Below are 16,721 nucleotides of genomic sequence, written 5' to 3'. Positions count from 1 at the left end.
AACCTACTGCTGTCATTGAGAGAGCTTTTATGCTACAAGCCTAGCAGTTTAAAATGCAATGAAAATGGCAGCGTTCGTACCTTCACCTTTTAGATTTAGTTTTAGAACCTTAACAAGTATTGGAGTTAAAAGAACATCTAAATATTTAAATTATCGGTAATTAAAAATAAATTATGAAGGTTTTTTTTGGTCAAATTAAGCATGATGTCTTTATTTTATTAGATCGATAAATAAATGATTAGAATAGATGTGTGTTTAGTGTTGAATGACAGAATGAGAATATGATTATTTAATACGAGTCAATTCAATATGTTATGACGATCGATGAGAATGACTGAGACTGAGAATGTTTCATTAAAATTCATTGTTTGTCAAGTCTGTGTTTTTTGACATTTTTGTTTATTAATTTGGTAAATTTCAAGAGTAGTTTATGCTATTCGGACACCTATACTCAGATATAGGCCCAAATTTGAAAGTTTGACTTTGGCAGCGCATTATTTGACAATGGTTCGACATAGAAAAGAAAATGAAGTATCATTACATTTCATTAGTAAATTAGAATCTAGTATCAAAATCTTCTTTAGTTTAAGGAGAATAAGGATGACTATTTATATTTGTACCCCTAACCTAGATCTAGATCTATATTTGTTATTATATTTAAGGTCAAAGAGGCCATGTGTTTTCATTTAATTCGGACAAATTTGACCCACATTATTTATTATTTGATTCCAGACACCATAATTTATTTCGGACAGTCTCTATATTTCGGCATCAATAAACTCAGATTTTAATTCTATATTAACATAAACTAAATTTTAGATTCCCAGGCGCAGGCATAGCCCCTCATATTAAATCATTACAAAGATGTTTTGAAATTCTGCATAAAAATAAATATGAACACACTTATTCTACTTAAATTAGGTCACTGGGATACTGACTTCTACACAAACTTTTAGACTTATTTTATGTTTGCATGATTAGATGTGTGTTGAATGTTTGTGTTTTTTGTTTATTATTTAATAAATTTCTAATACAGATGATCTTTTGTAGTATAGTACAGGTTTGGATCTATAGCCATTCTTGCCTAACTGAATCCTCTATATTCTCTTGATATAAATCTAGATCTATCTAGTAGGTCTAGATCTAAGCATTTAACTTTATTCAATGTACCAAGCTCACTCCAAACATTTGCCCATTTATTCTCTATTAAAAAAACAACAACAAACGAACAAATATAATATTAGATCATTTTTATTGATGTCCAAAACTGGCTGTCTGAAATAAATTTTAGTAAGAAAATCAAATTTAATTTGGACACCCTATTAATTTTTTTTTTATGGAATCAAACAACTTGGCTTATGAATCAAATAAATCAGCTCCAAAAGCAGAATAAATATTGCCGGGCTCATTTGCATAGACAAAAAAAATTTAGTCTGAACCCTAGGAGGAGGTAAAGTCATCCGGGTAACATAGGAAAAAACAACCTGACTTACACATTTGAAATTCTTTTTTTCTTACATAAAAAGACAGCTAAATGGAAGGAAATTGGGTCAGAATCATTGGAAAATGGACAAGCACATTATACAGCATGCTAGTTTCATATTAAATATCAAAATAAAGATTTAATGACCACAAAAACAGTGAGTGTCCGAATTCATGTAATGTCCGGATTAAATAAACTACTCTAGTAGAATCATACTAAACTAATTACTAGCCTATCATACTAAAACTAAAAGGATGATAATCTATCCCTTGCCTTTACCTGAGCCTGAAGCAATGCCATTTGATGCATTTGCCAATGGAAACCATCATCATTTTTCATGCCACAAGATTTTCTGAAAAATTAAACAAAAATGTGTATCATTTCCCTAATTTTGATCCCTTTGCCTTTGCTAGATTAGATCAATTACAAACCATGTAGAAATAATGTAGATCTATCAAAATAAAGCTTGGCTTAAACTTAGGGTGTGCTTTAATAAAAAAAATTTTTTTTTAAATTTAATATTCTAAATTAAAAAAAAAAATGGTAATTCTGAATGAGTTCACGGGTCAGCTATCTTTGTTACTATTTTTTTTATATAATATATATTTTATTTTATAATTTTTTGTATTGGAAGTTTTTGTTTTCTTTCTATTTTTTACAAAATTGTGATAGTGGATAACTAAAGCACTTATGTTGAGGTTTCCAATGATATATATAATTATTATATAGTTATTGCTATATGCCCAATGGTTATTATTTTTTTTTTATTTATAAAATGCGTTTTCACTTAACTCTTGGTGAGGTTTTATAAAATTGATTGAAAATGCATTATCATTTTGCTAATTTTTAATGTATAGCTAAAAACTAAATAACAGAATAAAGCTCTAGCTGTGTTTAATAAAAGTTTGCTATTGTTTTATAAAATTTATCAATATTAAATTTAGAAAAAAAAATTAATTACAATCCTTCAGTTATCTGTTATTTTTGGAATATATAATTTTTTTTTTCCATTTTTTAGCACATTGAAGTCCTAGCTCATAGTTTTCCATGGTTTATAGAATATTGCTATAGGCCAAATGATTAAATGTTTTTAAAAATGTGTTTTCACTATATATATTGAAGATTTTCTGAAAAGCAATATAAACATGCAATATTTCGCTAATTTTTTCAGCCCTGCTAAAGACAAATATATCAAATTAAAGCTTCTAAAATATATTATTGTATACAATTTATTGTTATTGAATTTCTTAAAAATTTACATAACTCAATATGATGTTATTATTATTAATTTGTTTTTAAATAAAATTTTATTGCTTAGAAACAACTTTCTGATAGTTTTCTAATGATGTATTATCTGTAAATCATTTATACATAAGTGTTCTACATTTAAGGATGAAAAAAAAAGTGTAACTTTTAACAGCCATTTCTCTAAATTTTGGGGTGGTAGTGGCTGAGTGGTTAAGCGCTTGGCTTCCGAATCTGGTGTTCTTGGTTCAAATCTCGGATTTTGAACTTCAACTTTTTGGGACACCCCTGAGTCCACCCAAATCTAATGACTTACGTAGGGGAAAGTAAAGGGTGTTATGGAGTTTGTTTGTGTGTGTGTGTTTATATGGTGAATGTGGGAAGAGGTTAAGGATTGGTTGTGGATGATGCAACATAGATAGCATTGTCGTCACTTGGTCTTAGTTAGGACAGACGACTCCATATCGTGAGACTGAAAGTTTGCGTTGTTTTAGTGAGTTAGATTTTGTTACAAAGGTATTATTCAGACTTTTTTTTGTGTTACATTTCAGATTTGAACGTTTAAAGAGAAAATGCAGCACATCATCTATGAACTTGTTAACTTTAAACAAACGAGGCTTGGTTGAAAATATTTTTCCCGATCAAAGGTAATATTTATTGTAGACAATTTTTTTTATTAATGTTTAATATAATGGTTACTTACATAAAATTCCATTCTAGAAATATGTGTAAAGTACTAAAAGGTCTTGAATAAAAAATATATATATAATGAGATTCTACATATTGTATGAATCAGTTTTTGAACAAAATCCAAATAGTTGTATAGAAATTCTCTTTGCCAAGAACAGTATAAAGTAGATTTAAATGGGTTTGTTAAAGAATCTGCTTGAATCTTTTATATGTTATAACTCTCACTTCCTAGTATCGGATCAAGTTGAAATGTTACATAATTATTTATTGTTAATGACAACACATGAATGAATTGAAAAAGTGACCAATTATTTTATCAATTAGTCATAATTAATTAATTTTGAGACAATACTAGCTAAGGGGAGATAAGCCTTGTGTAGAGAATCGGGTAGTTGGCTAAAAATTTGAAACTAACAAAAGATAACCATAAAACCTTTTTTTTTTAAGTTCTTGTATAGCTTAGTAGCTAGCACTTCGGCTTTCCACCATGGAGGCCCCAGACCTTGATCTCAAACTTGGCAACTTTTTAAAAATTGATTTTGAAAAGGCAGCACAGAAACCTTATTCCATATACCTTCCCTTCCCCAACTGGTCCACAAAAGTGATTTGACCATTGTGCACTAAGCATGAAAATTGTGCTAAACAAAAACAGTAATAAAAATATTTCCAATCGTACAAATTTATTATTGTTTGTCTAATCTATTAAAATGAATTACATGGTTGATTCAAAATAATGGATACAATTTCACTCAATTTAAGCTTTTTTTTTTTTTTAAAGTATTTTTTTTTATATATTTTAATTGTTTTAAGAATTCCAGATTTGCAAAAAATGCTTCAGACCCCCCAGACCATATACTGTGGTTTTGACCCCACCGCAGACAGTCTTCACATTGGTAATCTGCTCTCTTTGATGGTGCTATTACATGGTCAGAGAGCAGGACATAACCCGATAGTTGTGGTAGTGATTTTTTTGTTTTTCAATATCTGTTTGATTTAAAGGAAATCAATCAAATAATTAATTCTTTTATTTAACAATATTAAATAGTTTTAAAATATTAATTTTGTCATAAATATAATTAAAAAACAAGATTGCTATGGTAAAATAGTAAAATGCATATTTAGCTGTTTTTATTTTTGTTCACACTAAAGAGTAAGTTTTTTGTTTTTTTTCCCTTAAAACATGTATTTTGACGAACTAGCTAGGTGGTGCCACTGTCATGATTGGTGACCCAAGTGGTAAGACTAAAGAACGACCACTTTTAGAAGCTGATGATGTTGAGAAGAATATTATAGCACTTATGGAAAATGTTCAGAGAGTCACTGATAATCACAGCAAGTTTATTTACAAAGGCTCCAAGCCATTAACAGATTTCAGGTATTTATAATCCTATATAAGGATTTTGAAACCACCAAGTTTTGTATGAGATGAGACCTTAAGGGCTACAGTTTGAGTGTCTTAAAAAGTCGGGCTGAAGACCCTTGACCAAAGGAAAAGAATTCTTCTAATTGGCCAGGAATGAGAGTTTGATGCTTTCCATGACCCTTCTGTCTGAAGAGCCCCCTCTATATAATCATTTAGTCACATCCTTTTAGGGGGGGGGGAGAGGGTCATGGAACCATAAGCCACTGCCTAGTTTTGTATTTAATCATAATAAACGAGTATAATAAACATGTAGAGATTGATTGTGTAAATAATATATATATATGTATATATAAAGAAAATAGTGGACCTGTTATTAATTAAATACAGAAAAGTTGTTAACAATAGGTTTATTCATTAAAAAAATGTGTATTAAAGCTATGTATTTAGTGTCTTACTACAATGGCTATGTATTTTGTGTCTTATATTCACAGATATCTGAACAATGCAGACTGGTATAAAAATATTAACATGGTTTCATTTTTATCTTCATTTGGAAGATATTTTAGAGTTGGGGAGATGATTACTAAACATAGGTCAGTGCTCTTCATTGTTCTTTTTGTAATTAAAATTTTACTAATTATTTCAGACACATTGCATTGTTTTATATATATATATATATATATATTGGAGATTTTCAGACTTGGCAGAAAAACTATAAATAGCTGGTATTTGTGTGCATCTGGTGTACAAAATAAAAGAAGTGTTGATAAACTTTGTTTTTTAAAAGGTACATGATAATTTCTGTGCACTTTTTAGCACCACAGAAGCAAATTTTATGTTTGTAGCACAAAATAATTTCGACACGGAGAAAGCTTTAGACTTTCATTCTATGACTTAAATCCGACTTAAAAACAAATGGACAACTAATTAGTTGTTATAAAGAGGATTTGATGTGAAGATCAATTGCCATGAAATTATTGTTAAAATTATAGCTCAATTCTTTTTTATTTAGTTGAAGGCAGTGAACTTCGATTGAGCATCCTTGACATTGCTTAGTTTATCATGAAAATCTTCTAAGAAATTGCTAAATAATTGGCTCATAGAGTATTTGGGATTCAAAAAGATTTAGTTATGAAACATAGTAATATATATAGTAAAATATATGAAATGTAAATATCAAGCCTTGTTCAACATTTGTCATTATTTAATATGTAAAGTAAACAAAAATAATTTAAACAGATGTATTTTATTATGTGTTTAATAGTTTGCTTTCTATTTCAATAAGACATCTAATACTTTTAGGAAATCGGAAATTTCTTGGGCAGAAGAAGACAAATAGAAATCTGATTATGGTCATTTTTGTTGATTTCAACGTAAACAATGTTTTCCATTTGTTTGAGAACATAAATATATTTTTAGAAAAATAGTACTAAGTTTAAACGCCTTTGTAAAAATAATACTTGAATTCTTATTTATTTTTTATTCTAGTGTCAAAAGTCGATTAAATAGCAAAGAAGGAATAACTTGTACAGAGTTTATGTACCAAATTTTTCAAGCCTATGATTGGTATCACTTGTTTCAAAAGTATAACTGTACCATTCAGGTGAGTAATTTAGTATCAGAATAGAATGGAAAGCTCTGACAATAATATTCTTGAAAGCAAAAAGTTTTTGAAAAATTTAAAAGAATCATATTTGAATTTTTTTTTCAGGTTGGTGGTAATGACCAAACTGGCAACATTTCTGCTGGATTTGATCTTATTGACAAAATAACAAAAAAACATGTGTTCGGTAAGCTGTAAATAAAATCCTTATTTTAAAAATAATATTCGAACTTATGAATTTTCTTCTTCCTATTATTATTTCTTGCAGGCTCATTGAGCTCTTGTCCATTCTCTCTAATATTATGGGATGTTTTCCATGCTTCTATAGCAGGCTCACTAAGCTCTTGTCCATTCTTTCTAATATTATAGGATGTTTTCCATGCTTCTATAGCAGGCTCACTAAGCTCTTGTCTATTCTCTCTAATATTATAGGATGTTTTCCATGCTTCTATAGCAGGCTCACTAAGTTCTTGTCTATTCTTTCTAATATTATAGGATGTTTTCCATGCTTCTATAGCAGGCTCACTAAGCTCTTGTCCATTCTTTCTAATATTATAGGATGTTTTCCATGCTTCTATAGCAGGCTCACTAAGTTCTTGTCTATTCTTTCTAATATTATAGGATGTTTTCCATGCTTCTATAGCAGGCTCACTAAGCTCTTGTCTATTCTTTCTAATATTATAGGATGTTTTCCATGCTTCTATAGCAGGCTCACTAAGCTCTTGTCTATTCTCTCTTAATATTATAGGATGTTTTCCATGCTTCTATAGCAGGCTCACTAAGCTCTTGTCTATTCTCTCTTAATATTATAGGATGTTTTCCATGCTTCTATAGCAGGCTCACTAAGTTCTTGTCCATTCTCTCTTAATATTATAGGATGTTTTCCATGCTTCTATAGCAGGCTCACTAAGTTCTTGTCCATTCTCTCTAATATTATAGGATGTTTTCCATGCTTCTATAGCAGGCTCACTAAGCTCTTGTCTATTCTTTCTAATATTATAGGATGTTTTCCATGCTTCTATAGCAGGCTCACTAAGCTCTTGTCTATTCTTTCTAATATTATAGGATGTTTTCCATGCTTCTATAGCAGGCTCACTAAGCTCTTGTCTATTCTTTCTAATATTATAGGATGTTTTCCATGCTTCTATAGCAGGCTCACTAAGTTCTTGTCTATTCTTTCTTAATATTATAGGATGTTTTCCATGCTTCTATAGCAGGCTCACTAAGCTCTTGTCTATTCTTTCTAATATTATAGGATGTTTTCCATGCTTCTATAGCAGGCTCACTAAGCTCTTGTCTATTCTTTCTAATATTATAGGATGTTTTCCATGCTTCTATAGCAGGCTCACTGAGCTCTTGTCCATTCTCTCTAATATTATAGGATGTTTTCCATGCTTCTATAGCAGGCTCACTGAGCTCTTGTCTATTCTTTCTAATATTATAGGATGTTTTCCATGCTTCTATAGCAGGCTCACTAAGTTCTTGTCTATTCTTTCTAATATTATAGGATGTTTTCCATGCTTCTATAGCAGGCTCACTAAGTTCTTGTCTATTCTTTCTAATATTATAGGATGTTTTCCATGCTTCTATAGCAGGCTCACTAAGTTCTTGTCTATTCTTTCTTAATATTATAGGATGTTTTCCATGCTTCTATAGCAGGCTCACTAAGTTCTTGTCTATTCTTTCTAATATTATAGGATGTTTTCCATGCTTCTATAGCAGGCTCACTAAGTTCTTGTCTATTCTTTCTAATATTATAGGATGTTTTCCATGCTTCTATAGCAGGCTCACTAAGTTCTTGTCTATTCTTTCTTAATATTATAGGATGTTTTCCATGCTTCTATAGCAGGCTCACTAAGTTCTTGTCTATTCTTTCTAATATTATAGGATGTTTTCCATGCTTCTATAGCAGGCTCACTAAGTTCTTGTCTATTCTTTCTAATATTATAGGATGTTTTCCATGCTTCTATAGCAGGCTCACTAAGTTCTTGTCTATTCTCTCTAATATTATAGGATGTTTTCCATGCTTCTATAGCAGGCTCACTAAGCTCTTGTCTATTCTTTCTAATATTATAGGATGTTTTCCATGCTTCTATAGCAGGCTCACTAAGCTCTTATCTATTCTTTCTAATATTATAGGATGTTTTCCATGCTTCTATAGCAGGCTCACTAAGTTCTTGTCTATTCTTTCTAATATTATAGGATGTTTTCCATGCTTCTATAGCAGGCTCACTAAGCTCTTGTCTATTCTTTCTAATATTATAGGATGTTTTCCATGCTTCTATAGCAGGCTCACTGAGCTCTTGTCTATTCTTTCTAATATTATAGGATGTTTTCCATGCTTCTATAGCAGGCTCACTAAGCTCTTGTCTATTCTTTCTAATATTATAGGATGTTTTCCATGCTTCTATAGCAGGCTCACTAAGTTCTTGTCTATTCTTTCTAATATTATAGGATGTTTTCCATGCTTCTATAGCAGGCTCACTAAGTTCTTGTCTATTCTTTCTAATATTATAGGATGTTTTCCATGCTTCTATAGCAGGCTCACTAAGTTCTTGTCTATTCTTTCTAATATTATAGGATGTTTTCCATGCTTCTATAGCAGGCTCACTAAGTTCTTGTCTATTCTTTCTAATATTATAGGATGTTTTCCATGCTTCTATAGCAGGCTCACTAAGTTCTTGTCTATTCTTTCTTAATATTATAGGATGTTTTCCATGCTTCTATAGCAGGCTCACTAATTTCTTGTCTATTCTTTCTTAATATTATAGGATGTTTTCCATGCTTCTATAGCAGGCTCACTAAGCTCTTGTCTATTCTTTCTAATATTATAGGATGTTTTCCATGCTTCTATAGCAGGCTCACTAAGCTCTTGTCTATTCTTTCTAATATTATAGGATGTTTTCCATGCTTCTATAGCAGGCTCACTAAGTTCTTGTCCATTCTCTCTAATATTATAGGATGTTTTCCATGCTTCTATAGCAGGCTCACTGAGCTCTTGTCTATTCTTTCTAATATTATAGGATGTTTTCCATGCTTCTATAGCAGGCTCACTAAGTTCTTGTCTATTCTTTCTAATATTATAGGATGTTTTCCATGCTTCTATAGCAGGCTCACTAAGTTCTTGTCTATTCTTTCTAATATTATAGGATGTTTTCCATGCTTCTATAGCAGGCTCACTAAGTTCTTGTCTATTCTTTCTTAATATTATAGGATGTTTTCCATGCTTCTATAGCAGGCTCACTAAGTTCTTGTCTATTCTTTCTAATATTATAGGATGTTTTCCATGCTTCTATAGCAGGCTCACTAAGTTCTTGTCTATTCTTTCTAATATTATAGGATGTTTTCCATGCTTCTATAGCAGGCTCACTAAGTTCTTGTCTATTCTTTCTTAATATTATAGGATGTTTTCCATGCTTCTATAGCAGGCTCACTAAGTTCTTGTCTATTCTTTCTAATATTATAGGATGTTTTCCATGCTTCTATAGCAGGCTCACTAAGTTCTTGTCTATTCTTTCTAATATTATAGGATGTTTTCCATGCTTCTATAGCAGGCTCACTAAGTTCTTGTCTATTCTCTCTAATATTATAGGATGTTTTCCATGCTTCTATAGCAGGCTCACTAAGCTCTTGTCTATTCTTTCTAATATTATAGGATGTTTTCCATGCTTCTATAGCAGGCTCACTAAGCTCTTATCTATTCTTTCTAATATTATAGGATGTTTTCCATGCTTCTATAGCAGGCTCACTAAGTTCTTGTCTATTCTTTCTAATATTATAGGATGTTTTCCATGCTTCTATAGCAGGCTCACTAAGCTCTTGTCTATTCTTTCTAATATTATAGGATGTTTTCCATGCTTCTATAGCAGGCTCACTGAGCTCTTGTCTATTCTTTCTAATATTATAGGATGTTTTCCATGCTTCTATAGCAGGCTCACTAAGCTCTTGTCTATTCTTTCTAATATTATAGGATGTTTTCCATGCTTCTATAGCAGGCTCACTAAGTTCTTGTCTATTCTTTCTAATATTATAGGATGTTTTCCATGCTTCTATAGCAGGCTCACTAAGTTCTTGTCTATTCTTTCTAATATTATAGGATGTTTTCCATGCTTCTATAGCAGGCTCACTAAGTTCTTGTCTATTCTTTCTAATATTATAGGATGTTTTCCATGCTTCTATAGCAGGCTCACTAAGTTCTTGTCTATTCTTTCTAATATTATAGGATGTTTTCCATGCTTCTATAGCAGGCTCACTAAGTTCTTGTCTATTCTTTCTTAATATTATAGGATGTTTTCCATGCTTCTATAGCAGGCTCACTAAGTTCTTGTCTATTCTTTCTTAATATTATAGGATGTTTTCCATGCTTCTATAGCAGGCTCACTAAGCTCTTGTCTATTCTTTCTAATATTATAGGATGTTTTCCATGCTTCTATAGCAGGCTCACTAAGCTCTTGTCTATTCTTTCTAATATTATAGGATGTTTTCCATGCTTCTATAGCAGGCTCACTAAGTTCTTGTCCATTCTCTCTAATATTATAGGATGTTTTCCATGCTTCTATAGCAGGCTCACTGAGCTCTTGTCTATTCTTTCTAATATTATAGGATGTTTTCCATGCTTCTATAGCAGGCTCACTAAGTTCTTGTCTATTCTTTCTAATATTATAGGATGTTTTCCATGCTTCTATAGCAGGCTCACTAAGTTCTTGTCTATTCTTTCTTAATATTATAGGATGTTTTCCATGCTTCTATAGCAGGCTCACTAAGTTCTTGTCTATTCTTTCTTAATATTATAGGATGTTTTCCATGCTTCTATAGCAGGCTCACTAAGTTCTTGTCTATTCTTTCTAATATTATAGGATGTTTTCCATGCTTCTATAGCAGGCTCACTAAGTTCTTGTCTATTCTTTCTAATATTATAGGATGTTTTCCATGCTTCTATAGCAGGCTCACTAAGTTCTTGTCTATTCTTTCTTAATATTATAGGATGTTTTCCATGCTTCTATAGCAGGCTCACTAAGTTCTTGTCTATTCTTTCTAATATTATAGGATGTTTTCCATGCTTCTATAGCAGGCTCACTAAGTTCTTGTCTATTCTTTCTAATATTATAGGATGTTTTCCATGCTTCTATAGCAGGCTCACTAAGTTCTTGTCTATTCTCTCTAATATTATAGGATGTTTTCCATGCTTCTATAGCAGGCTCACTAAGCTCTTGTCTATTCTTTCTAATATTATAGGATGTTTTCCATGCTTCTATAGCAGGCTCACTAAGCTCTTATCTATTCTTTCTAATATTATAGGATGTTTTCCATGCTTCTATAGCAGGCTCACTAAGTTCTTGTCTATTCTTTCTAATATTATAGGATGTTTTCCATGCTTCTATAGCAGGCTCACTAAGTTCTTGTCTATTCTTTCTAATATTATAGGATGTTTTCCATGCTTCTATAGCAGGCTCACTGAGCTCTTGTCTATTCTTTCTAATATTATAGGATGTTTTCCATGCTTCTATAGCAGGCTCACTAAGTTCTTGTCTATTCTTTCTAATATTATAGGATGTTTTCCATGCTTCTATAGCAGGCTCACTAAGTTCTTGTCTATTCTTTCTAATATTATAGGATGTTTTCCATGCTTCTATAGCAGGCTCACTAAGTTCTTGTCTATTCTTTCTAATATTATAGGATGTTTTCCATGCTTCTATAGCAGGCTCACTAAGTTCTTGTCTATTCTCTCTAATATTATAGGATGTTTTCCATGCTTCTATAGCAGGCTCACTAAGTTCTTGTCTATTCTCTCTAATATTATAGGATGTTTTCCATGCTTCTATAGCAGGCTCACTAAGCTCTTGTCTATTCTTTCTAATATTATAGGATGTTTTCCATGCTTCGATAGCAGGCTCACTAAGTTCTTGTCTATTCTTTCTAATATTATAGGATGTTTTCCATGCTTCTATAGCAGGCTCACTAAGTTCTTGTCTATTCTTTCTAATATTATAGGATGTTTTCCATGCTTCTATAGCAGGCTCACTAAGTTCTTGTCTATTCTCTCTAATATTATAGGATGTTTTCCATGCTTCTATAGCAGGCTCACTAAGTTCTTGTCTATTCTTTCTAATATTATAGGATGTTTTCCATGCTTCTATAGAAAGCTCATTGAGCTCTTGTCCATTCTCTCTAATATTATATAGATATATCTGAGAATGTTTCTGTGCTGCTTTTAAGCACTCATCTCAAGTCAAACCTTGTGTTCAAAATTCCTAGTCTACATAAGAATCTGACTACGAGCCCTAACATGTAGTCTAGCAGTTTATGCCTCTGAGTTACAAATGGCACATTATGGATACTCCTGGCGACATGGTTTTCTAATCTTTTACTTATGCTAGATATGATTTGGGTTTCATTGAATGATTATTCTGCTTCTAAAAAGTAAATGTTTTTTGTAGGTATTAGTGTTTTTTTTATAGTATATTTTTTTTTAATAACTTAAGTCCATATTACATTCTAAATAATTAGATAAAGAATATAAATTGAGTAAAAACACACATTTGGACACATTTTTACATTTAGGTCTTTTAATACCTCTGTTACTGGCGCCTGGTGGTGAAAAGCTAGGAAAGTCTTCTGGTAATTCTTTGTGGTTGGATCCCAAAAAATCATCTCCCTTTGAATTCTATCAGGTATTTTATTATTTATAAACCTTTCAACGTGCTTTTAAATTTTTTTTTCATGTATTTAATTCTACAGAATATTCAATAGAGCTTGAAATATAGTTCTAAAGTGGCCAAACCTTTTAAACAAAGTTAAAAATATACATTTAATTTTGTTTCATAATCTATCAGCTTAAACAAATAACATTCAAATTTGTATCACTTCAGTGTAAGACTCTAAACTAGATTATTCTATTCCTAGTATAAAGAAAGATCAAAATGTATCCAAAATACCCACTGTAAATTTGTGTATGTTTAATGTTTGTTCTTCTTCCCGCTCATTGAAGTGTTCATTATTTCACAGCTCTTAGAGAAGCACTTATATATTTAATGTCATAATTCTATCTTTCCAGTATTTTTTTAATCTGCCTGATACAGAGGTTGAGAAGTATCTAAAAATCTTTACCTTTCTACCTCTAACAGAAATTGAATCTATTATGGAAAAGCAAAACGTGAGTATTCAATTTAATTAGTTATTCTTTTACTTTATTCTATGTCTGTGTTTGCTGGAAAATTATGTCCCCAGGCAGGGTGAATCTTTACCTTATTCATTAATTCTTTACTAAATTTCTGTTGCTTGTCTGTGTTTGCAAGAATTCAATGAAATACTGTCATATTGTCAAAATAATTTCAAAAAGTTGTTATTTAATACTTATCTTTTCTTTTTTTTTCTTTTCAGAGGTCACCAGAACAAAGAGTGGCTCAAAAGAAATTGGCAGAGCAAATGACATTACTTGTGCATGGAGGTGCGGATATCATCTTTTTGTTCTAATAATTTTAATTTCTTTTGATAGCATATTTATTTTTTTTATTGCAAAGACATTTCATTTGTCAATATTTCCATCATTATACTGAGACACATTAGACAACTTATCGTGACTTTGAATATGAAAAGGCAAATACTCAAAAAGACACAAAGAGGCACATTTTTTATTCCATATGCATTATAAATTCGTACAAGTGCTCCATCTTTTCTAGTGCCATTAGAGAATGGAATGGGTTTCCTAAATCTGCTAGGAAAACCATCGACTTAGCAGAGATTAAGTCACTGATTAACATACATGACCAGATTGACACATGCATTGTGTAGGACGTAATAATCTTTTTTGGAAGTAATGTCTTTAATCTATAAGATAAAACTTAGATTATTGGTAGAAGTAGTTTTGATTTCGATTTAGTTTTGATTGCGTAATCTATCTAGTAATCATATAAATAAAAATAATAAAAGGTGCATCTTGATAGTATTCTTGCTTAATTAATTTATGCTTAAATATAAGTTAATTTATTGAATTAATAAAACTATACACAAATAATGCAATACTGAAATAGTATTTTTTTAATACTTACAATTAACTTCATAGAATCAGGCATAGATTCTGCTTTGAGATGCACGGAGGTTCTGTTTGGTGATGCTATACCTGCCCTGACAGCAATGAGCTATACAGAGTTGCAGCAGCTCTTTAGAAGTGCTCCTTCTACAGAAATCATTTATGATCCAGAAATAACTGTATATGACTTGTGCCAGAGAATTAAATGCTTCACAAAAACAGGTGATTTTTTTAGTGTATAGAGGGTATGCAGAGTGTTTGACAGAGTAGGCAAACATTTCTAGGTTCTAATTTACTATGAGACCAATAATTTTAGCTAAAGTGTTAAAAATATTCTCACATCACCTGTAAAAACTTGAAATTTTTTATATAGAAAGTAAATACTATTAGTTATTGTGCTGGCCTTCAAAGGACTAGCTGTTGACTTCACATTCCCTTAAAGAGAATTCTGAAACTTTTTTTTTCTCATCTAAATGAAAGGAGATATTACCCATGTGCTTACTAGATATTCCTTATCTCTTAATTGTTGTGCCAAAATCTGTTGAAGTCTACATAAACACAGTTGATTATTAAAACAGCTAAACTCTGTTCTAAACACTTTTATGCCTTTATTGAAAGCTTTACATTAGCGAATAGTTTTTTTTTTAAATCAATATTATAAAAATGCATTGTAAGGCTTTTTTCTTCAAATGAACAATGAAACTTTTTTTTTTTAAGCATTTACATTGTTTCAAAGAATTTGTTTTTACATTTTCTTTTCATCTTTTTATCATCTTTATGCTCTTAACTAGTCTTAAAATAGCACTCTCTAGGAAAGGCAAACTTAAATTAACGTTACTTTTCTGTTGAATTTATGAGTTTAAATTTTGTTTGATGCATCTCTACTCATTCTCTTCCTTGGATATCTCTGAATGTTCATTGTCTTTTTTAATTTATTTCAGGATTTTATTCATTTATCACTCACCTGCCCTAATATATTTCATTATGTTTGCATGCGTAAAGACAATGCATTAATACTATTGCAGAAGACATAGAGCGCATAATAAAATCTGGAGGTGTGTATATCAATCAACAAAGAATCACAGAGCCTAACCATGTCCTGAGAGATGGCCAGCATATATTACCCAACCACATAACTTTGGTCAGGGTTGGTAAGTGCTCAAACTGAACACTAGTCTTTTTACATTAGACAAGACATGGTAATAGAATTTAAGATTTATTTCATTGGGATGGTTTCCTTTCACATTAATTTGATAAAAAGAGCGTAGCAAATAGTCTTTGATTGCTATATGTGTTGAGAAAACAATTGCACTTCTCACAAGCAAATGCACAATTTTAAGACATGGAACTATAGCCCTGTTGTCCATGTGGCTGTGTGTGTGAGGACTAAATTGTGGACAAAAAAATCTCTTCTGTTGAAGAAGGCAAAGCTAAGGTATTTTTTCCATTGAGGGTTTTATCTAGATCTAGAATGATGAGCTAAAGAATGTTGAGTTGTTAAGGCTTTGTGGAAGGGGGTATTCCTTTCAAGCTTTTCATGGAAAATTAAAACAAAGATATTTTATCCTTAAGAAAAGAAACTATTCCAAAATTAAAATAAAAAGAATTGTACAAGTTATTTTGCATTAGCTAAAACTACTGTATCTATATCTTTAATGCTGTTGTGAATTTTACACACAGTTTATAAAATAGAAACCAGTTTTTGAAAATAACTTTTTAATTTTTATAATGCTAATTCATATCCTTAAAAAAAAAGTATTGTTTTTACATCAAGGCCTTTCCAAAGCATAAAACCATTTTATGTTATACTTTTTTTTATGGCAGCTAGTGGTTATCTTCAGAGTATATCAGTTAGCAAAATATTATTTGGACATACATTTTTTTTTTAGACATATGTCTCTATACTCTTGACTGGAGATATGTGTATGTCTTTTTGAAAATACTGGTGCACACACTGGGTCTTCACAGTTTTTGATAAGTTAGCCTGTAGACAAAGTAAATATGTTAACCAATAGGCAAAGTTAACAATCTTTAAACTTTTTTGTTTCAGGAAAAAAAAATTTCTATGTTGTGAGGTGGCACTTGAGATAACTTTTACCTGCTACTTAGTTACTGTCCTGGATTAAAGTTTGTGTGACTTTCGAACATTGTTTATGAAAGAATCATTTCATTATTGTACATTCATTGAAAAGTAATTATTATTACACTAGTATGTGCCAGTTTGTGATAGCTTGCAATAAATTTGGGAACAATTTCTCTGTTTTTTTCTGTTGTGGTTATACAAATTTATTTTTTTTAAAATTTCAAC

The 16,721-nt window shown here is 30.9% G+C and overlaps 2 protein-coding genes across 3 annotated transcripts in view; one reads left to right on the top strand and one right to left on the bottom strand.

The window, feature by feature from the left end:
• LOC106069139 (G patch domain and ankyrin repeat-containing protein 1 homolog) overlaps positions 1-16,721 on the bottom strand; it is a 153,598-nt gene that overhangs the window by 116,103 nt on the left and 20,774 nt on the right. The gene's annotated exons all lie outside the window — the stretch shown is intronic.
• LOC106078572 (tyrosine--tRNA ligase, mitochondrial-like) lies at positions 24-16,667 on the top strand. Of its 2 annotated transcripts, none has more exons than XM_056019220.1 (13): positions 24-156; positions 3,280-3,375; positions 4,237-4,376; positions 4,618-4,793; positions 5,273-5,374; positions 6,270-6,384; positions 6,493-6,571; positions 12,946-13,055; positions 13,439-13,537; positions 13,765-13,831; positions 14,447-14,635; positions 15,439-15,564; positions 16,464-16,667. In XM_056019220.1, the coding sequence occupies exons 3-13, from the start codon at positions 4,248-4,250 to the stop codon at positions 16,502-16,504; spliced, it is 1,233 nt and encodes a 410-aa protein (XP_055875195.1). In that variant the 5' UTR covers positions 24-156; positions 3,280-3,375; positions 4,237-4,247; the 3' UTR covers positions 16,505-16,667. The 2 variants fall into 2 exon arrangements, with proteins under 2 accessions (XP_055875195.1, XP_013094924.2); XM_013239470.2 differs by having other exon boundaries at positions 4,229-4,376.

Source organism: Biomphalaria glabrata, chromosome 2 (genome assembly GCF_947242115.1).
Source record: "Biomphalaria glabrata chromosome 2, xgBioGlab47.1, whole genome shotgun sequence".
NCBI lineage: Eukaryota > Metazoa > Mollusca > Gastropoda > Planorbidae > Biomphalaria > Biomphalaria glabrata.
This window is presented reverse-complemented; position numbering and strand designations above follow the sequence as displayed.

Excerpts from the sequence above, each read along its gene's own strand:
- LOC106078572 (XM_013239470.2), top strand. The coding sequence starts at position 59 with ATGAAAATGGCAGCGTTCGTACCTTCACCTTTTAGATTTAGTTTTAGA. Across the intron at positions 13,832-14,446 it reads GACATTACTTGTGCATGGAG|AATCAGGCATAGATTCTGCT; the intron begins GTGCGGATATCA and ends TTAACTTCATAG. Across the intron at positions 15,565-16,463 it reads CATAACTTTGGTCAGGGTTG|GAAAAAAAAATTTCTATGTT; the intron begins GTAAGTGCTCAA and ends TTTTTGTTTCAG.